General features: G+C 49.6%; 1 protein-coding gene across 1 annotated transcript in view; it reads left to right on the top strand.

Moving 5' to 3' along the window:
• Positions 1-21,808, top strand: part of Aco2 (aconitase 2) — a 40,927-nt gene that overhangs the window by 18,576 nt on the left and 543 nt on the right. Inside the window, exons 3-17 of the mRNA XM_041672183.1 lie at positions 2,652-2,910; positions 7,281-7,373; positions 10,230-10,388; positions 10,592-10,742; positions 12,342-12,446; positions 13,602-13,693; positions 14,743-14,848; positions 15,941-16,098; positions 16,293-16,366; positions 16,883-16,994; positions 18,508-18,630; positions 18,827-18,982; positions 19,700-19,891; positions 20,904-21,036; positions 21,447-21,568. Coding sequence (XP_041528117.1) covers positions 2,652-2,910; positions 7,281-7,373; positions 10,230-10,388; positions 10,592-10,742; positions 12,342-12,446; positions 13,602-13,693; positions 14,743-14,848; positions 15,941-16,098; positions 16,293-16,366; positions 16,883-16,994; positions 18,508-18,630; positions 18,827-18,982; positions 19,700-19,891; positions 20,904-21,036; positions 21,447-21,568 — 2,035 coding nt within the window. The remainder of the gene's footprint in view (positions 1-2,651; positions 2,911-7,280; positions 7,374-10,229; positions 10,389-10,591; positions 10,743-12,341; positions 12,447-13,601; positions 13,694-14,742; positions 14,849-15,940; positions 16,099-16,292; positions 16,367-16,882; positions 16,995-18,507; positions 18,631-18,826; positions 18,983-19,699; positions 19,892-20,903; positions 21,037-21,446; positions 21,569-21,808) is intronic.

Genomic DNA, 21,808 nt, shown 5'->3' with positions numbered 1-21,808 from the left:
TGAGGCCAGACTGGGCTATGAAGTGAATTCGTTCCCCCCGAAAATAAGACAGAGGTACTGGAGAGCTGGCTTAGCAGTTAAGAGTTCATACTGTTTTTCTAGAGATCCCAAATTTGATTCCCAGAATCTACATGGCAGGTCATAATCACTTGTAACTCCATTCAAGAAGATCTAATATCACACCCTCTTCTGGCCTCCGTGAATTCCTCATGCACACACAGCGCATAGACATACACACAGGCAAAATACCCATGCACATAAAATCAGAATTGTCTGTAAATTAAAAAAAGTTGAGTAACAGTGGTACACGCCTTTAATCCCAGCACTCTGGAAGCAGAGGCATTAGGATCTCTGTGAGTTCAAGGTCAGCCTGGCCTACAGGGGGCATTCCAGGACAGCCAGGGCTATACAGAGAAACCCTGTCTCAAAAAACCAAAATAAATAAATTAAAGCAGCAACAATATATTTACATTCACAAATTAGCCAGGTGTGGTGGTGTATGCATGTAAGGCCTGCATTGGGAATGCTGAGGGAGAAGATTGAGGTGTGAGGATTATAAATTTGAAGCTAGCCTAAGCTACGTAGCTCATTTCTTGAAAACAAGTAGCCAAGCAGCAATAACACACTACTCCCAGTACTCAGGAGGCTGAGGTAGGATGGCTGTCATGAGTTTGAGGTCAAGCCTTAAAACAGGAGGTGCTGTAAGGGGAAGCTTTTACTCCGGTCTTGTCCTGTACTTTGAGACAGGTAGATGAGGGGACTCCATGGGGAAATCAGTTTGTTTATGTGGTCTCTTAGGTTTAATAACAGGGTCAGCTATAACCCAGAGCTTCTGACTCTGGGCGTCAGATCATCCACACCCATGGCCTTTGGGCTGTGGGTGCCTGATGCTTTCCAGGCAGTCTCACATTGATCTGAAGTTTCTGGAGCCCAAGTGAGGAATATATGGCTGCTGTGTTGTGTTGGCAAACAGCAAGATAGCTAGCATGGTATGTGGAGGGTTGGCTGGGGAGGGGGAAGAACTCGAGTCCTGGCAGAGTCTGTGCCAGTTTGAGGGATTGGCTCGATTGCCATATTTGTCTTTATGTGGAAGGGAGCCGTGAGCCTCCCAAGGAGTCGGGATCTGGGGAGAGAAACCAAAATGGGAGGTGGAGATGGAGGCTAAAGCCACACCTCTCAGGTGCATGTGAGTGAAACTGGCAGGGAAGCCTTGCAAATAGAGAAACAGGCACGATGCATGCGAGGTGGATATTCATGCACAGTGCTGCAGCAAGTCGAGTGAAGGCAATGCTGGCAGGGTTCCTGTGTCTTAGGATGGCTGAGGACACAGGAGAAAGTGCCACCAAACGTAGGGGCTCCAAGACAGGACTCAGGCTGTCGGCTGAGTTTGAGCTGTTAACATCTCTCTGCTGAAGGCTCATGCACTGGAATGTTTATTAAATGACAGGAATGTAATTAAGGACTGGAGACGTGGCTCAGCGGCAAAGAATACAAGCTAATCTTCCATAATCCCCAGCACCCACATGATGGCTCACAACCATCTACAGTGGGGCCTAATATCTGATTTTGGCATAAAGTTGTACGTGCAGGTAGAGCACTCATACATATAAAATAAACAAATATATCTTTAAAAAAAGAATGTTTTGCCGGGCGGTGGTGGCGCATGCCTTTAAATCCCAGCACTCGGGAGGCAGAGGCAGGCGGATCTCTGTGAGTTCGAGACCAGCCTGGTCTACAAGAGCTAGTTCCAGGACAGGCTCCAAAACCACAGAGAAACTCTGTCTCGAAAAAACCAAAAAAAAAAAAAAAAAAAAAAAAAAGAATGTTTTTTAGGGCTGGAGAGATGGCTCAGAGAGAAAGAGCATTGACTGCTCTTTAAAAGGTACTGTGTTCAGCCGGGCGGTGGTGGCGCACGCCTTTAATCCCAGCACTCGGGAGGCAGAGGCAGGCGGATATCTGTGAGTTCGAGATCAGCCTGGTCTACAAGAGCTAGTTCCAGGACAGGCTCCAAAACCACAGAGAAACCCTGTCTCGAAAAAAGCAAAAAAAAAAGGTACTGTGTTCAATTCCCAGCAACCACACGGTGGCTCACCACCATCCAAAATGAGATCTGATGCCCTCTTCTGTCGTGCAGGCAAGCTTATATTAAATAAAATAAATCTCTAAAAAAATGATATTAATACCTGTTGGATAATAGAGTAGTGTAGTAGAAAAGCAAATATTCTTTGAGAAAACTAGTCTTGTTATCTTATGTTTATCTTTATTTTTTTTTTTGAAGAAGGACTTCATCTAAACCCAGACTGGCTTTTAGCATGGCCTTTAGCTTGCTACATAGCCAAAGATGATATTGATATGATACCTAGCCCCACCTCCCAGTTACTAGTATTGCAGGCATGTACCACACCTGTCCTGTCTTCTGTGATGCTGACATTTATACGACATTCACATAAATTTCAAATCAGCACAGTAAATACTTCCCTATGTCCTGGAGATGCCACAGGAACAGCATTGATTTGATCCTGCCCAAGTGGATCTTGGGATCCTGCACACAGATTCTCCTATGCCTGCTCACTGCTATAAGCATGGAGAAGGAGAAGCTGTGGCAGTCGAGTTGCAAAGCTGCTACCAGGCTGCCTTCCTTCTGCCCATAGGTTGAACCGGCCTCTCACTCTCTCAGAGAAGATTGTATATGGACACTTGGATGACCCAGCCAACCAGGAGATCGAGCGGGGAAAGACGTACCTGCGTCTACGGCCCGACCGGGTGGCCATGCAGGATGCAACAGCCCAGATGGCTATGCTACAGTTCATTAGCAGTGGGCTGCCCAAGGTGGCTGTGCCATCAACCATCCACTGTGACCATCTGATTGAGGCCCAGGTTGGGGGTGAGAAAGACCTGCGCCGGGCCAAGGTGAGCCCCAGCAGGGGGGTGGTAGCTGGGGGTGGCATGGGGAAAGGGAGGTAGAGCTGGAGCACTGCAGAGTTCTACTGAGCTGCTTGACTCAGTCTTTTTTCATGGTACTGAGGATCTAAGGATAGATCCCAGAGCCTCCTGTATGACAGGCAAATGCTCTACCACCGAGTCATTCCCCAGCCCTGAGGAATTTGTGTTTGTTCTTGTTTTTCCAGCCAGGGTTTCTCTGTGTCCTCGAACTCGGTCTGTAGATCAGGCTGGCCAATTCACAGAGATCCACCTGCCTCTGCCTCCTACCACCTGGTTGGCTTTAGCGTATATGTTTTTTTAATGATTTTTATTGTGTGTGCATTGGTGTTGTGCCTCCGTGTATGTCTGAGTGAGGGTGTTAGATCCCCTGGAACTGGAATTGCAGGCAGTTTTGAGCTCCCATGTGAGTTCTAGGAATTGGACTCAGGTCCTCCAGGAAGAGCAGCCAGTGCTCTTAACTGCTGAGCCATCTTTCCAGCCTCGGGTTTAGCATATTTCTTTTACTGTCTTTCTTTTTGTTGTTGTTTTGTTTTGCTTTGCTTTTGAGACAGGGTTTCTCTGTAGCTTTGGGGCCTGTCTTGGAACTTTCTCTGTAGACCAGGCTGGCCTCGAACTCCCGAGATCCTTTTGCCTCTGCCTCCCAAGTGCTGGGATTAAAGGTGTGAGCCACCACCGTCCGGCTAGGTTTAACATATTTTTAAGACTTGCTGTTGATGCTTCCTAATAGTAGAAATAAAATCTTATGTTGAGAAGATGTTAGAAAATACCAGTGTCGTTGGTCTTAGCACAGAAACATTCTTGGCTGTTAGAAAGTGCTGCTGCTGGGCTGGGGAGGTGGCTGCAGGCTTAAGAAAGCGCATACTGGTCAGGTATGTGTTACAGAGAAACCCGGTCTCAAAAAAGAAAAAAAAGCACATAGTGTTCCTCAGAGGACCCACATGAGGCAGCTCACAGCCATCCTAAACCCAGCTCCAGGTTATCTGATACCTCTGGCCTCTATTGGCACCTCTAGTAAAGCACGCGCGCGCGCGCACACACACACACACACACTTTTATAATAATAAACAAAGAAATAAGCAGGGATGTGGTAGCGCATGCCTTCAGTCTCAGAACTTGGGAGGCTGAGGGAGGTGAATCTTTAGTCTGGTCTACAGGACTGCTAGGGCTACGTAGAGAAACCCTGTCTGAGGAGGAAAGAGAGAGAGAGGGGTGCTGCTGCGGATCCTGGTGTGCTGGTACATAGTACTGGTGCCTGGAATCAGAGTTCTTTCTGTCTCATAGCCCATCTTCCTATGTATGTACCCATGTCACGTGCAACCTCTCTCCTGTTCTCTTTTGGCCCCTGGGGATCAGCCGGAAAAGGAATGGAGGTTCCTGAGTGTAGCGGCGCCATGAACTGACTCTCTCAGCTGCGGGAGTGCTCTCGTGCTGACAGCCTTCTTCCATGCCTCTTCTTTTGGGAGGTTTGCTAATGGCTGTGTGCCACTGAAACTGCCACTCAGAGCTGAATGCCCCATCTTGTTGTGAACTCTAACCCATGCCTCCAACCTTATGGTACCTTCCTGAATACTACTCCTAGACCTGGCCCTGCCCTCCCAGCCCTAGGCCCGCCTGCTCTCTGCTCCTGGCAGTGGGAGTGGGTGCTCTCCAGGGGTCACTGGCAAGAGGTGAATGCTGGCAGGCCTATGGCCCAGCTGGCACAGAGCAGAGCGTGTGATTGAAAGTGCTCCAGCTACTCAGGTCAGCCTGGTTCACTGAGCCTCTCGGACCCTTGGGAGACACTGAGGGCAGCCAGCGCCTTCCCATTCTAGCTTTTCTTTTTTTTTTTTTTTTTTTGGTTTTTCAAGACAGGGTTTCTCTGTGTAACAGACCTACCTAGCTGTCTTGGAACTAGCTCTTGTAGACCAGGCTGGCCTCAAACGCACGGAATTCCGCCTGGCTCTGCCTCCCAAGTGCTGGAATTAAAGGCAAGTGCCACCACCACCTGGCCTCCATTCTAGCTTTTCTCACCACTGTTAGCCACCCATGGAGTCCTGAGGGGCACAGTGGCACTTTCCACTCAGCTGAGATCAAGTCCTGTCTGCGGGCTCGCAACTTCCACATTAGCTGCTGAGGGGTGATCATGTGACATGTCTTTGCAGGGCCAGGAGCTGCAGAAATCAGGGACCCTGGAACAGCTGCCACAGCAGGGCCACCATTTGTGGTAGAGGTGTGGATCACAGAACCTTAGATTTCCGATCTCATCCCTTCTTGTGTTCAGCAGAGGTTTATTTACTGAACATTCATTGCATGTTAAGTGCGATGCCAGGAACTAGATTAGCAGAGCCTGTCCCTCACATATCTTAAAGTTCTGTCTGGAGAAACCGAGTGACTGCGATGTGAAGGGAAATTGCAGGCTCTGTGCTGTAAGAAAGAGGTCTGGTTGAGATTTGGGGAAGGGTGGGAGCAGCTCCTTTGGAGGTGGGACTGTAAATTGACCCTGAAACAGATAACTGAAGGAAGAAATTCAAGACAGATTAGCAAAGCCCAGGGATGCCGGAGCATGCCAGTAACTCTAGCACTTGGGAGGTGGAGACAGGGATCAGGAGTTCATCCCCAGCTCTACAGTGAGTTTGAGGTCAGCTTGGCCTTTGTGAGCCGCTGGCCCTATGTCCCTCTGCCCTCCCACCTAAATAAATAAATAGATAAATGAGCAGATACACAAAGGGTCCTGCGACAGGAAGAAACTTGAAACTTATAGAGTGAAGAGAGGACTTGTAGGCTTGAGCCCTGTGGGAAGACGGAATGTACGAAGCAGGCAGGACCTTGAAGGCTGTGGGAAAGGCTGTTTCTACACTCTAGAGTCCTGGGAAGACTTGTCTAGGTCTGTTTCCTGCTGCCCTAACAGCCCACTAAGATGAGGGAAATCATACATTATAGAAGCTCATTCATCTCCATCCTAAAGGATGGAAAGTCCGGGCATCTGGCAAGAACTTGTGTGCTGTCATGAGGTGGAAGGGCAAGCAAACATGGGCAAGCGGGGAACATCAGGGAGGTCTAACTCCTTTATCAGTACCGCACTCCACGATAACAGTGTCTGTATTCACCAGGGCAGAGGCTCTTTAAAGGTCCTGAGTAACAGTCATGGCCGACTTCCAACCTGAGCGTTGAAGAGACATTCAGATTTAGAAGGAGAGGGATATGGTCACTTCTGCATATGTTTATCGTCTCAAAAACATACAAGTGTACCCATCCTCCTGCTCTGGGTCCCAGTTTCACCAGTGACTGGTTTGTAAAAGACAAGGCCGGTGTGTTAATTATTAATTAGAAAGGGGTTGCTTTGCTAACGCAGCTGCCATTCTTTTACTTGGGGACCAAGTGGGCTCTCAGAAGGACACACTGGATGCCAGGGGTTTAAAGCTTTTTTCAGGGTGTTTACCAAGTGTGGGACCTGTCCGTCCTTTTCAGCATCAGACTCCACCATGACGCTGTCCCTTTTGTCCCTGGTCAGTCTCACGTGTCCATGGACATGCCTCGTCAGACCCAGCTGTGCTGCGGGGCGTCCCTGCCTGCAGGAACCTGGGAACAGTGGAGCTCATCCTTTTCAGATCAGTGCCCACCCAGTTAGCGGCCTTTCATCTGGAGCCTGGCAAACATACTACCAAGTACTGTGCGCCTGCTATGGACTGGCTCCGGCTAGGTGCTCTCAGGTGGAGTCTTACACCCTCTTCAGAGGCAAGAACCTTGAGTTCTGTCAGGATTCTCCAGGTCTGTGGTTGGACAGGCCTCACCTGAGCCTCTGGTTTTCCATCTATAAATGGATTTGACAGCAGTCTTGTCCCACTTCCTGAGTTGTGGGGCTGCTTAGCTTGATGTTAGTTGAGTTTCCACACAGGTAACCACAACTCAGTGGAGAAACAAAACCAGGCTGTCCACTTGGTCCCCTTGCTTCCCTGTGATAGTCCTCACTGTGTCCACCCTCCACCCTAGTAGACAGGTACCATATGACACACACCCTTCGCTCTTGGCGCTGGCTAGGGAATCGAGTGCCAGAGGAGGCTTTCTTAATTATCCTACAAAGAAACTGAGGCACAGGGCAGGGACTTGTTTCCAAACAACTGTCCCCCTGGCCAGGTGTCATGGAAGTGGAGCTGTCTCTGCTCCCCTGTCTCTCTCCCTGGGCCTGCCAGCTGAAACTGCAGGCCAGCAGCCAAGCCCTCTGGAATTATTTTTAGAAGCCCTACGAGAGAAGACTTGTATTCACGATGCCAGCATGTCAGCACCGTGTGGGAGGGAGTGTGGAGTGTGAGGTCATTCCAGATCAAACTAATACTCTGGTTATTGATTTGTTTTAATAGGACATCAACCAGGAAGTGTATAATTTCCTGGCAACTGCAGGTGCCAAGTATGGTGTGGGCTTCTGGAGGCCTGGATCTGGAATCATTCACCAGGTAACACAGAGCTTAGCCTGTCTGCACGGGCCCCAAGCCCAGGTTTCACTGTGGTAATGAGAGCATACTCTAGGCCTGCTGGGGACTTGAGGCTTAGGAGAGCTGAGCAGGAGTGCTGGGGCCGTATCATCCTGAGTACTGGGATTACAGGTATGTAACTGCAGTTTACAGGAGTAGAGATGCTTGAGAGCATATGCAGAGGAAGGAATAGAAGTTAGATGTTTGTTCATACCTGTAGTTCAAGTGCTGTCCTTTATATGGTACTTTGGAGCTACGTTCACTAATAAGCTGTTTTGTGTGTATCACTTTTCTCACAAGTATTAAGTCCAGCTGTGTAGGTAGCTGATCCAGGGAATGTAAAGCCCCATCCTGACCCCCACAGGCACCAGGTGTTTACATGGCGTGGAGACCATACATACATACATACATTCATTCATACATATAAATAAATAAACAAATCTAAAATAATTTTTTAACATAATTATAATTATTTGTGGTGCTGGGGTATTGAATCCAAAGCCTTATAAATGCAAGGCAAGTACTATACCAGTTGAGCTGCTTTTCATGACAAATTTAAAAATAATAAAGATAGGGGCTGGAGAGATAGCTCAGAGGTTAAGAGCATTGCCTGCTCTTCCAAAAGTCCTGAGTTTATTTCCCAGCAACCACATGGTGGCTCACAACCATCTGCAGGCATACATACAGACGGAATATTGTATATATAATAAATAAATATTTAAAATAATAATAATAAAGATATTAACTTATTAGTACTTACCACAGCTTTGTGAAATAAGTAGTTTTACTATAACATACAAATGAGGAAATCGAGGCAGAAAAATTAATATCATCACCCAGTGACAGTTCCTGGCTAATTGTGCAGTAGGGATCTGGCCCTGAGGGAGAGAGTGCTCTGCTCCACCGAGATGCTCTGCAGCCTCTGGCAACAGCGGGCCCTTCCCATCCCTGCCCAGAGCACTGCTGCGTTCCCTTTACAGTCGGGCACTGCAGGATGGAAGTGCTGATACCATGGGCCATGTTAGCAGGTGCTTTCCCAGAGTCTTCTAAGACTGGTTTCAATTTGGCAGACAGTTTTGTCCACAAAGCCACTATGGTAGGCACACCTATAATCCTAGAACACAGGAGGCTGAAGCAAAAGATTGTTGTGAGTTTGAGGCCAACCTGTGCCACAAAGCTGAATTCTAAAGAGCCTGAGCTACAATGTGAAACCCTTTCTCAAAATAAATAAATAAATGTAGGCCAGGCAGGGTAGCATATACCTTTAATCTCAATATTGAAGGGGGCAGAGGCTGGTAGATCTTTGAGAGTTATATTGAGGCTTTGTTTCCAAAAACAAAATGAAATTTGTGCGTTCATACGATTCAGAGAGGTTCTGCCTTCCTTCCATCAAAGGTGGCTGCTGAGGCCTAGCCTGGTGTATGTTTGTTAACTACCCATCCTCTGGTTTCCAAGGTTTCTATCCCACCTCCACCCCAGGCAGAGCAGCTGACTCAGGCTGTCATCTGACCCTGCTTGGGCCCCTGGCTCTGCCCAACTTTGAGACCAGAGCCAAGAGTGGATTACTGCATTGCCCTTTGGACAGGGCTGCCCGGGTGACAGGGCGGCCATGCCAAACAGCCAGCAAGGACCGGAGCGTATGAAGGCATATGGGCCCACTCTCAGTTGGCCTTTTGTTATGAAGGGCACTCCAGTCCAGGGATCCCTCATTCCATTTTAGTTCAAAGGCCCAGGTCTTTTTGGTAGCTCCTAAACCAAAGCTTGAGACGGTGAGTACAAGATGCTCATACCTGCCCTTGGCCCCTTCTAAGCATTCAGCATTATTCTTAAAACATAACATTCCCAGGAACCATGTGTTTTAGTCACTGATCTGTTGTTGTGAAGAGACACCATGACCAAGGCAACTATTATAAGAGAAAATATTGAACTGGGGACTTGTTACAGCTTCAGAGGGTTAGTCCATTTTCATCATGATGGAGGAACATGGCAGCGTGTAGTGGCTGAGAACTACATCCCGATCCCTAGGCAGAGGTCAAGAGGCTAAGTGCCCAAGGCCTCACAAAAAACAGTAGGTGGTAAAGCGAACACCCAGGCAAGGAGTGGGCTGGACACCTATGTTCCCATGAGTCCAGACCTCGGAGGCCTTGGACAGTGGGGTAGGACTGATGTGGGTGCTACCCCGGCTCTCTCACCCAGCATCTAGAGAGCACTCATCCCCAGGCCTTCACAGCTAGGAAGAGCTTGTGATGAAGCAGCCCTGGCAAACAAGGCAGGTGATAAGCAAGTTGCTTGTGTTCTCAGAGCCATCTGCAGGGTATGAAGGCTTGGGAAGCAGCTTCTCAGACGTTGGAGAATCTTGCTACATCTCAGTACTTAAATGCCCTGTGGGTACTGAAGCCTGTTCCTGACAGAACTGTCTACCCTGATGAAAAGCCTGGGAGGCTTAGCTCCCAACCTGGGCAGTTCACTGCGTGAGCTGAGAGAATCTGTCGGGAGTTCTTTCTTCGTCACACTTGTCCCAGGCCATCGCAGGGCAATCTTACCATATCCGGAAGTTAAGATGACCTGAGTGTGTTTGTATTACTATAAATAAGGGGACTGAGGCACAGGGAGGCATTTACAGGCCCAAGTCACACAGAGCTGTTCATGAGTCCAGTCCAGACCGCCTGGCCATATAAGAGTAGCTTAAATGAGGCTGCCCCTACCCCACACTTCAAGAATATCCGGGCATGGCTGGGTGGTCTGGGTCAGTGGGGGCAGTGCAGCAGATCCTTTGTTGTGTCCATTTCCGTTCTGTGCTAAGAGCTTTTAAGCTTAATATCTTTGGTTGTTTTTCAGATCATTCTAGAAAATTATGCATATCCTGGAGTTCTTCTGATTGGCACTGACTCCCACACTCCCAATGGTGGTGGCCTGGGAGGCATCTGCATTGGAGTAGGGGGTGCTGATGCTGTGGATGTCATGGCTGGGATCCCCTGGGAGCTGAAGTGTCCCAAGGTAAGGGCTAGGGAAGGACTTGCTCTGGGCTGTGGGGGTGCATGGTGGACTGTGGGTTCCGAATGGCTGAGCCAGGCGAGGTTCTCTTGGGGAGGAGTAGGGCTGAACAAGAGGAGTGGGAATGCAAGCGTCATTCCTTGATTTCTACCTGGATCATAGTATGTGGTGCATAGGGCCTGTAACTGCCTTGCCCACTGTTTCAGGTGATCGGTGTGAAGCTGACAGGCTCCCTTTCTGGTTGGACCTCACCCAAAGATGTGATCCTGAAAGTGGCAGGCATCCTGACGGTGAAAGGTGGCACAGGTGCTATTGTGGAATACCACGGGCCTGGTGTCGACTCCATCTCCTGCACTGGTGAGGATGACAGCCCCACAGTGTCCCTAACTCTGGGCTAGGTCTCATGTGCCTGCAGCAGAAGTTGAAGTGCCCTTCCCTTGAGGTTGTCCAGGCAGGGTGTGGGCTGAGAACAGACCTGTAGCGTGAGGTCAGGCTCGAGACAGCCTGCTGCTCTGATGGAACAGGTGAGACCACTGTACAGAGACAGTAACTTCCTTGTGACCATGCAGAGTTGGGACCCACACCAGTTTTAGCTTCTGCTGAAGGGACCTGGCCATGAACTATACAGACTGTCCTGGATGATCCATAAAAATCCCAGAGATGGAAAAAAAAAAAAAAAGCCGGGCAGTGGTGGCGCACGCCTTTAATCCCAGCACTTGGGAGGCAGAGTCAGGTGGATCTCTGTAAGTTCGAGACCAGCCTGGTCTACAAGAGCTAGTTCCAGGACAGGCTCCAAAACCACAGAGAAACTCTGTCTCGAAAAACCAAAAAAAAAAAAAAATCCCAGAGATGGGCTGGAGAGATGACTCAGTGGTTAAGAGCACTGACCGCTCTTCCAGAGGTCCTGAGTTCAATTCCCAGCAACCACATGGTGGCTCACAGCCATCTATAAGACCTGAAGCCCCCTTCTGGCATTCGGGCACACGTGGAAGGAATATTGTACACATAATAAATAAATAAATCTTTTAAAAAAAAATCCCAGAGACTCTGTAGTAACCTGCAAAATTATTATATCTCGTAGGTAATAAGAGCTCACTCTTACTAACCCAGCCCAACTGGGAAGTTACTAACAGGCCCTGACAGAAGCCAAGATGTTTCTGGGCCACACCAGTGCTACAAGATGCTCTGGTCCAAACAGTGGTGCCATTCCAATTTTTTTTTTTTTTTGAAATGGATTCTTACTTTGTTGCTCAAGTTGGCCTTAAACTCCCTGAGCTCAAGCAGTCCTCATGTCTGTGCCTCGCAGGTAGCTAGGACTCCAGGCACATACTCTGTACCCAGTTTATTCCATCCTCATCACTCACACTCAGAAAAATATTTATGTAACATCATGGTGTAGCTATAAGAAGGCAGAGCACCTAGACCGAAGTCCAGTGCCGGCATTTCTTTCTTTCTCTTTTGTTTTTAAATATTTATTTATTTGTTATGTATACAATATTCTGTCTGTGTGTATGCCTGCAGGCCAGAAGAGGGCACTACAGATGGTTGTGAGCCACCATGTGGTTGCAGGGAATTGAACTCAGGACCTTTGGAAGAGCAGGCAATGGCCATCTCTCCAGCTCCCAGCATTTATTTCTTTATGATGATCTTGAACCATGCTAAGCAGGGTAGACACAGTAACTTCTAGGCAGTGGCTGGCCATGGCCAACTTCAGTACCCAGTGACTCTGTGCTGTGCTGAGCAGAAAAACCAGACTCTGAGCTCTGAGCCAGAATTCTGCTTATGAAGGCTGAAGTCCCTTCACTGGCCAGGGATGTTGAGGGCTGAGGGCCTATTGTCCTAGGTGGCTTTGTAGGCAGTAAGGCAGTGATGCATCCTTCTGCACGAGGGGCTTTGTGCCCACCTTGCAGGTATGGGGCCCAGCAGCCTCATGCCTTGGGCTCTGGTTCTCCACAGGCATGGCAACAATCTGCAACATGGGTGCAGAAATTGGGGCCACCACATCAGTGTTCCCGTACAATCACAGGATGAAGAAGTACCTGAGCAAGACAGGTCGAGCAGGTGAGCTCATAGGGGCAGAGTGGCTTGCTGCATGCAGAGGCACAAAAATTCCTGTAGACAAATGACCAAGTAGGTGTGTGTGATTGCTTCTAATTATGGTGTCTGTACTTCTCTTCAGCCTCTGAAGGGTCTGGCATCTACATTAAATATCCCTGCTTTAGGTTATCCATGTGAGTTTCACAGGAAAAGGGGCTGAATTCTGGTCCTTTCTGGTATAGCTCCCTGTGCCCCATACAGGAAGCTCTGGAAGCAACATGGGTCTCTTCTGTATAACTGTTCCCTGACTGAGGGAGCTTCCCAGCTTCCCCCAGCAACTTTCCTGGCCTAGTTTGATTTCTTTGAAGCTCAAAGAAGGAAATAAAGGACTAGAAACTGGGAAGGGAGGGCAGTGTGGGTGAATGGGTAGAAACTACAGGTTAGGGGCCCTGGGAAGCTGGGAGCCTCCTGAGTCCACCTGGAGTACCTGTCACTCCTTTCTCCATCCAGTGACTTCTTAAAAATGGTATTCTTTGACACTGGAGAGATGGCTCAGCCAGTTAAGAGCATGGCTGCTCTTCCAGAGGACCCGGGTTCAAGTCCCAGCAACCACATGGCAGCTCACAACTATCTGTTACTCCTGTTTCAGGGGTTCTGAAACCTCCCATGCCAAAACAATACACATATAATACACATAAAAAAAATTAAAAATTCTGCTCCTCACGGGTGGGTGATGGTACACACCTTTAATCCTAGCACTCAAGAGGCGGAAGCAGGTAGATCTCTTGAATTCTAGGAGAGCCTCCTCTACAAAGCGAATTCCAGGACAGCCAGGACTGCACAGAGAAACCTCGTCTGGGGGCGGAGGGGGGAGACAGGGAGACTATCTGCTCCACACACGCTGTGTGGTGGGGTGTGCCTGTAATCCAGTGCTCCATTTTTCATACCCTGCATGTCTCCCGATGTCTCCTCATTCTCCATTCACTGACAGCCTCTGCAGAAGGCTGAGTTCCTGGTGGGCAGGGACAGCATCCTGTGCTGTTGAATTTGTCCCTCTATTGGCTTAGTTACTGCCTGGAACCTGCTGTTTGGTAAGTGGCAGGTATCTGGCTCAGGTATACAAATAAACAAAGTCTCAGAACCAATTTCTGTTTCATTTTCCTCCTTTGTTGATTCCAGACATTGCCAGTCTTGCTGAAGAATTCAAGGATCACTTAGTTCCTGACCCTGGCTGCCAGTATGACCAAGTGATTGAAATTAACCTCAATGAGGTGAGGGCAGGAGTAGGGTTTGGGGGATTACTGAGGGTGGGACTTTCCATTTTTAGCTGGGGGATGAGGGGGTAGGTCCTACCAGTACACCCAGCTTGGCAGTTGGCCCTTGGTTCCTAGGGCCTAAATCAGGCAGGAATGGGGGATAGGTAGAAGGAGGAGATGGCATATGGCCATGGAGAAAGCAAGTCTGATGTGAGTGTCCATTTGCCACCCCAACTTTAGTTGGAGGCCAGGAACTTGACCTGGGGATTCATTTGCTTTGAGTCCATAGGGCACATTGCAGTGGGTTGGGATGCTGAGGTGTTCAGGGAGCCAGGAAAGGCCTCTAGAGCAACAGAAGCCAGGCTGTGTGAAGTTTAGTGCCAGCCTTGGTTCTGATGCAAGCTAATCTGTCTCTGTAGGCCTCATTTCACCAAGTGTGAAACCCAAGGTGGGTGTGAGCTAAAGGCTGATTCGTGTAGTAATAGTCTGGTGTATTGATGGCAGGCACTCTGCTGTGTACATTACATTCGTTAGTCCTGCATGTGAAAAGCATCTGGCTGTGGTCTGCTGTCAGAAGATTGCAGTAGGAACATTTTTGCTCCATCCTGACCTCTGGTAGTACAGTTGAACCCAGAGCTCTCAACTTCTAGAAAGCACCTTACACAGATCCGTGTCCCCAGCCCTTGTCTTTTTACTGTAAGACAGAGTCTCACTAAGTTACTCAAGCTCACCTTGAACTGACTTTGTAACCCAGGTGGATTCTATACTTGCAGTCGTCCTGCCTCAGGCTCTCAAGTAGCTGGAGTGCGGGCCTCATCACCAGTGTAGTCTGGGAGGTGAAGGGCTTGTGAGGCTGATGACCCCTATCCTATGTGTACCGTGTAGAGACGAGGACAGCCTGATAGGGCTGGGAATTCAAATGCTGTGTGCGGCCTGTCTCCTGGGACAGAGCTTGAGCCATGAGAACACAAGGAGCCTTTCCTTCTATAGAAATGTGGGGAATCTGAAGCAAGTCCATCCTCAATATTTCTGCCTCTCTCTGCTCCTTGCCCTTGTCTTTTCAGCTAAAGCCACATATAAATGGACCCTTCACACCTGACTTGGCTCATCCAGTAGCAGATGTGGGCAGTGTGGCAGAGAAGGAGGGCTGGCCTCTGGACATCAGAGTGGGTGAGTGCCTTCTACCTGGTTGGGTTGGTAGATGTCTGGGTCAGCAGCTCAGCCCAGAGCTATGGACACTCATCTTTACAGTGCTTCCTAAGGCAGGCCCTTTCTGGGTTTAATAATTAGAAAATAAACTGCTGGGTAGGCTTGGTGGTGCCTGTTTTTAATCCCAGCATCAAGAGGCAGGGCAGTTGAATCTGTGAGTTCAAGGCCAGCCATCTTCCCCCCCAAAAAAAAAAGAAAAAGAAAGAAAAAAAAAGTGGCTGCATTGATAGGGGAAACTTGGTATCAATAGACAGAATTCTGTCATTCAGTTCTGCTAATGTTTGTTTGGTTTGGTTTTTCAAAGCAGGGTTTCTCTATAGCTTTGGATCTGTCCTGGAACTAGATCTTGTAGACCAGGCTGGCCTCAGACTCATAGAGATCTGCCTCCTGAGTGCTGGAATTAAAGGTGTGCGCCACCACCACCCAGCTCTGTACTTTTTTATAACGAGCTTTTTTTTTTCTGAGACAGGGCCTCGCTATGTAACCCTGACTATATCTTAGAACTATCTATGTAGACCAGACTGGCCTTGAACTCAAAGATCCCCCTGCCTCTGCCTCAAAAGTGCTGGGATTAAAGGCATGAACCACCACCGTCCTGCACTCTCTTTGGGTTTTATGTGTACTTAAGCTTATGTAGGGCTGGAGAGATGACTCAGTGGTTAGAGCATTGCCTGCTCTTTCAAAGGTCCTGAGTTCCTGGCAACCCCATGGTAGCTCACAACCATCTGTAATGAGATCTAGTGCCCTCTTCTGGCCTGCAGACATACAGACAGAATATTGTATACATAATAAATAAATAAATATTTTTTTAAAAAGCTTATGTATAAATTGGCGTGAAAGTGGTTTTGCTATGACCTGTGTTCAGTGTCATGGTCAGTGAATGTTAGTGACTGGGCCATGAGTAACTTTCTTTATTGTGAATACCTAAGTTGCTTCCAGCCTGTCTATTAGAAATAATCTCTGTGCCAGATCAGTAAGTGAACTCTGTCCAGGTCAGATGGAGACTTCTGCTCACAATCTCCTGACTTGTCTTTACCACCCACAATATACCAGGTTTGATTGGCAGCTGCACCAATTCAAGCTATGAGGACATGGGACGGTCAGCAGCTGTGGCCAAGCAGGCATTGGCCCATGGACTCAAGTGCAAGTCCCAGTTCACCATCACACCAGGCTCTGAGCAGATCCGTGCCACCATTGAACGGGATGGTTATGTGAGTATCCGCCTGTGTCTGCCCCTGGCTTCCTACCATCCCTGCTGATATATGCTTCAGGATAGGACAAGCCACGGCCTGTTGGGCTACGGCAATGCAGACACAGCTTTTCATCCTTCAGGTTGCTGTCTTACTCACTGCCATCAGCCTTGTGCCTGGCCCTGATAGTTTCCTGTCCTCTTTGTCCCCTGCAGGCAAAGATCCTGAGGGATGTAGGTGGCGTTGTTTTGGCCAATGCCTGTGGACCTTGCATCGGCCAGTGGGACAGGTAAGCGGGACATCGCTGAGAGGTCAGCCTCTGTCTCCATGGGTTTAGAGTTCCAGAATAAATGCTGGAAAGATGATTCCAGCCCAACGGCTCTGGTTCCATAGACTGCTACAAGTTAGAAGTCCTTGTCAGACATGGCTGTGCACCCAGATTAGAAAGAGCCTTATAGAAGCCCCGAGCGGTCAGAGACAGAAACCCTGGCAGGCAGGAGAAGCCAACAAAGGTTGCATCCTAGCAGGCAAGCGGTTGTTCTGATGGAGCTGCCCAGGTGAGGAGACTCAGACCTCAGGCTGGACTGTGCCTCTCTTCCTCAGTCTCAGATGCGACCCAGTGACCTTGAGGTTGTCCCCTGTGCTGAGGGCATGAGTCCCTCAGAGGAGGCAACTTTTCAGGGCATTCCCATTCCCCTCCTGTCATGAGCTAGCTATGCACCATAAGAACTCAGACCACCTGGCCACTGGGCAGCCCGCATGACAGGGCTAGGTATCTCTAATCCTGTCCTCTCTGCTCTGGCAGGAAAGACATCAAGAAGGGGGAGAAGAATACAATCGTCACCTCCTACAACAGGAACTTCACAGGACGCAATGACGCGAATCCTGAGACCCATGCCTTTGTCACATCTCCAGAGGTGAGACTGCATGCCCAGGCTCAGCCTGAAACTACCTTGGGAGTCCTGTTCCTGGTGGGTCAGAGGGTTGGTATTATAGAATGCTCTAGAAAATATAAAAGGACAAAATTAGTCTCTCCTATTAGTCCCTACCCAGCAGCAGTCACCGCTAATGTGAGTTATCCAAGGGGAAGCCATGAGCCATGGCTGACTTGGTGATTTCTGCCTGAGTCTCCCTCAATTATTTTTATTTATTTATTTATTTATTTATTTATTTATTTATTATGTATACAGTGTTTTGTCTGCATGTGTGTCTACAGACCAGAAGAGGGCACCAGATCTCATGGTTGTGAGCCACCATGTGGTTGCTGGGAATTGAATTCAGGACCTCTGGAAGAATAGTCAGTGCTCTTAGCCTCTAAGCCATCTGTCCAGCCCGTCTCCCTCAATTCTTAAGGGTCTCAACCATTTAGCACAGTTGGTAGCTATTTGTATGGACTATGGCATTTCACTGAGACAAGTCCTTGCTCTCCTGACTACATGAGCTTGGATACCATATTTACCTTCCAGGTCCTGTGAGAGGTTATGTGAATTGGTGGCTTAATAGTCGCCCCCCACCCTCTTCCCTTCCTTGTGAGACAGGCATGTCTCAAGCTTGGCTTCTGTGTTCAGTAAAAATGTGCCTTCGCTGTTATTATGGTCATTGATCGTCACTGTGGCCACTGATCAGCTGCATCTTAGGCACTGAGTGGCTGCCCCACCTCGCCATCTCCAGCACAGGGCCAGTCTCTTGACTTTACTGCATGTTCCAGAGCTCTCATTGCTAAGTGAGGGAATGGTTCTCTCTTTTCCTTTGCTGCCAAGCAAGAACATTTCCAGCACTGAAGCATTTGTGTCCTGGGCCTCCTCTCTATCCAGGGCGCCTGCAAGAGACAGGAAAGTGCCATAGTAGTGTTGGCCTAGCCTGGGAGAAGCCATTGTAGAGGCCAAGTGGCCCTTGGGAGCTTGAGTACTCTGCAGGCCCAGTGGCTCATGGTCCCAAAGACAGCCCTACAGTTCTGGCTTCAGAAGAGGGACCTGGGGAGAGGAAGATGCCTCAGTAGGTAAAGTTGTCGCTGCACAAGTGTGAGGGTCAGAGTCTGACTTCCCAGCACCCACATTAAAAAAAAAAAAAATCCCTGGGGCTTGTTGGCCAGCCAGCATAGACAAAGAGCAAAGCTCCAGGCTCACTGCGAAACCTGGAGGACCAGCAAGATGACTCAGCAGACGAAAGTGTGTGCTACACATAACCCTGGAGACCTGAGTTCAATGTCCAGAAACACACACCTCATCCCTGCCCTATAAAGACGGGAGATAATCAACCACACAGAGTTGTTTTCTGACCCCAACATCTATGTTTTGGCACCCATATGCACACATGCATACCATACACACATTCACACACAATAATAAAAACAATTTTAAAAAAGAGGGGCATATGTAGGCAGGTGTGGGTGTCTGGTGCTAACCAGCAAACTGGACTCCTCCATTTCAGATTGTCACAGCCCTGGCCATTGCAGGAACCCTTAAGTTCAACCCAGAAACTGACTTCTTGACAGGCAAGGATGGCAAGAAGTTCAAGCTGGAGGCTCCAGATGCAGATGAGCTTCCCAGATCGGTGAGCAGATGCTACCATTTTGTATGGTTGGCTGACCATAGGCCCGCCTTGGCCTAGCTGCCTGGGCTCATGTGGGGTGGAGTAACACTGTTACTGAGAACGAGTGAGGTTTGGGGCCAGGGAAGCTTGTGATCTAGGAGACATCCATGTGGGGATTAAGGACTCAGTGCCCAGTGTGTCTCCATCCCTTCTGTAGGACTTTGACCCAGGGCAGGACACCTACCAGCACCCCCCCAAGGACAGCAGTGGGCAGCGAGTGGACGTGAGCCCTACCAGCCAGCGCCTACAGCTCTTGGAGCCTTTTGACAAGTGGGACGGCAAAGACCTGGAGGACCTGCAGATCCTCATCAAGGTTGGTACGAGCATGCCATACGCAAGCATTGGGCATGACTGACCCCATGGGAGCAGAGAGGCTGGTTGCAAGGGGAAAGAGATCATCACAGCAGCCTGTAGTTCCCCTTCTCCATGGCCCCGGGCTGGACAGATTCAGCCATGTGGTGTGGTGAATGCGTCACATGTGACTTAGCTCAGCTCTAGACTCACAAGACTCCACAGCATTCCTATGGGTCATTACCAGATAGGGACTGTTCGGGAGCTTGGCCTTTCTAGTGTGGTCAAGGCCTCAGACTCATGTCTGACAATAATTTATGGGCTTACTAAGGGGTGTCCAGGCACGCCTGTGACAGCCAGTATTTAGCTTGTGTGAGCCAGGGCCCAGACATGACTCCTCGCTCCTGTGTCTGGTGTGGAGTCGCTGATCGCCCACTGTAGGCAGCTTAGCTGAATAAGCACACAGCTGCATCTGTCCTCCATGTCTAACCTATCCCGGGAGAGAGTATCCTGTCATGGAGACAGCACACTGGAGCTTTTGATGGGGTGGGTGATGGTCTTACCTGAACCAAGTGGGCATGGGAACACCAGGACTCACTCCACAGACAACAGGTTCTAGGCCAGACATAACCCTCATCTACCCTCATAGTTCTGGTCACTGTTGCCTGTCTGGAAGGCTTTTCCCTTCATCCAGTACTCGGGTCTAACCTGGCCTGTCTTCTCTGTTCACCCACCCAAGGTCAAAGGGAAGTGCACCACCGACCACATTTCTGCTGCTGGCCCCTGGCTCAAGTTCCGTGGCCATCTGGACAACATCTCTAACAACCTGCTCATCGGAGCCATCAACATTGAGAACGGCAAGGCCAACTCCGTGCGCAATGCCGTCACCCAGGAGTTTGGTCCTGTCCCCGACACTGCTCGATACTACAAGGTAGGCCAGCATTGTTGGGTGGAAACAGTGTTGGCAGCCGTTCTCCTGAGGGCTGGGGCGGGGAGTGGGGGGGAAGACATACCTGGAGAAAATTGCTCTCCCAGCACCCAAGAGACCCTGCCCTGGAGTCAGGAGTCACAGCAGGTGTTTGACCCCAGACCAGAGAGGTTGAAGGAAACAAAGTGAAGCTCAGAAAAGCCACAGGTGGTTTCACAGAACCCAGGCCTGAGCCAGGGTCCCACCTCATTTTGTTTCTTTGAAACCCTGGCTGTCTTGGAACTCATTCTATAGACCAGATGGCCTGGAGATCCACCTGCCTCTGCCTCCCGAGTGCTGGGATTAAAGCCATGGGCCAGCACCGCCACTTTTTTTGTATATATGGGTTTTGCCTACATGTGTTTGTTCACCATGTGCATGTCTGGTGTCCTCAGAGGCTAGAAGAGGACTCCTACCCCCACCCCTTAGAATTGGAGTTAGATATGGTTGTGAGCTGCTGTGTGGGTGCTAGGATTAGAACCTGGTTCCTCTGAAAGAGCCACAGGTGCTCTTTACTGTGGAGCCATTTCTTCAACCCTGGTCCACTTCTTGGAAGGTCCAGAACTGTCTAGGGTAGTGTGAGGGTCATCTGGCACCTCCTTGTGGCTGACTGGGACAGTGCAGGTGCTTAAGGACCTGTAGTCTCCTCAAGTCCATACTATTGACTGTACAACTAAATGTCCCTCCGGTGCCTCCCAGGCCCTAGTGAGTCTCCTGCTCCCACTGTGCAGCCACGGCTTGGCTCTCAAAAATGGAGCCTTCGCCCACCCTGCCTCTGTATTGCTCCTTGATGGCTAGCTGCTTCCTTGTCCACTGCCTGCTCCCTTGGGGCCTTATCTGGCCTAATTCATTTCAAGTCCAGCTGCTCGTGAGCAACAGCAAAAGAACTGCCCCCTCCTGACTCTGAACGTCAACTTGCCCAAGGTTAGGCAGGTACAGGCAGCACCCTCAGCACCGTGTCCCCATTACCTGACAGAAACATGGCATCAGGTGGGTAGTGATCGGAGACGAGAACTATGGTGAAGGCTCCAGCCGGGAACACGCAGCATTGGAGCCACGCCACCTCGGGGGCCGGGCCATCATCACCAAGAGCTTCGCCAGGATCCACGGTGAGCCAGACCCTTGGGTGCTGCTCTTCACTCAAGGTCCTAGGTCACCTACTGTCAGTGGACAACTTGGGCCTGGAGTCCATGCTCCCATATTCCACGTAGCCTGTCCCCACCTACCCAACACCAAGTTGGCATTGACCGAATCTGATGCTCGTAGCCCCCCACCAACACTGGTGTTGGTTCTAAGCTTGTCGGTTGAAATCCAAGGCTCTAATACAAGCCTGCCTGGAGTGCTACTGGGGAAAGAAGGGCTGGGACCCAGAGGACTTGGGCACTATAGTCACTGCCTGTTTATCCCCAGCAGGACTGGGTTGAGGGTCTGTCTCCTGGTGTTCTAGAGAATACTCCTCGGCTAGTTAGGGTCCCTGGGAAGAGGACCCACACTTTTTGACTTCATCTGTGTCTTCCAGAAACCAATCTAAAGAAGCAGGGCTTGCTGCCCCTCACCTTTGCTGACCCCTCCGACTACAACAAGATCCATCCAGTGGACAAGCTGACCATTCAAGGCCTGAAGGACTTTGCCCCTGGCAAGGTCAGGGGGCTAGGAAGGAGGGCAGGCAGACTGGGGATCTCTTAGGCAGTTGGGGTTGGATAGTCCCTTGCTTCTTGTCCTACTCAGCCATGCCATATTTACGGCTCTTAGAAATCCATGTTCCACCCAGCTGAGACCCATTACCCCTGGCCTGGCACTCAGTGCCCAAATAGATGGCCTGATGCAATGCCTTGGGCCCTCCCAGTGCCCAGTGAGGACTGTGTTCCTAGGAGCACCCTC

The sequence above is a fragment of the Microtus oregoni genome, unplaced genomic scaffold (genome assembly GCF_018167655.1).
Source record: "Microtus oregoni isolate MIOR12 unplaced genomic scaffold, Mior012 000022F_ref0000154, whole genome shotgun sequence".
Taxonomy (NCBI): domain Eukaryota; kingdom Metazoa; phylum Chordata; class Mammalia; order Rodentia; family Cricetidae; genus Microtus; species Microtus oregoni.
Note: the sequence above shows the minus strand (reverse complement) of the source record. Positions and strands in the feature narration are given on the sequence as shown.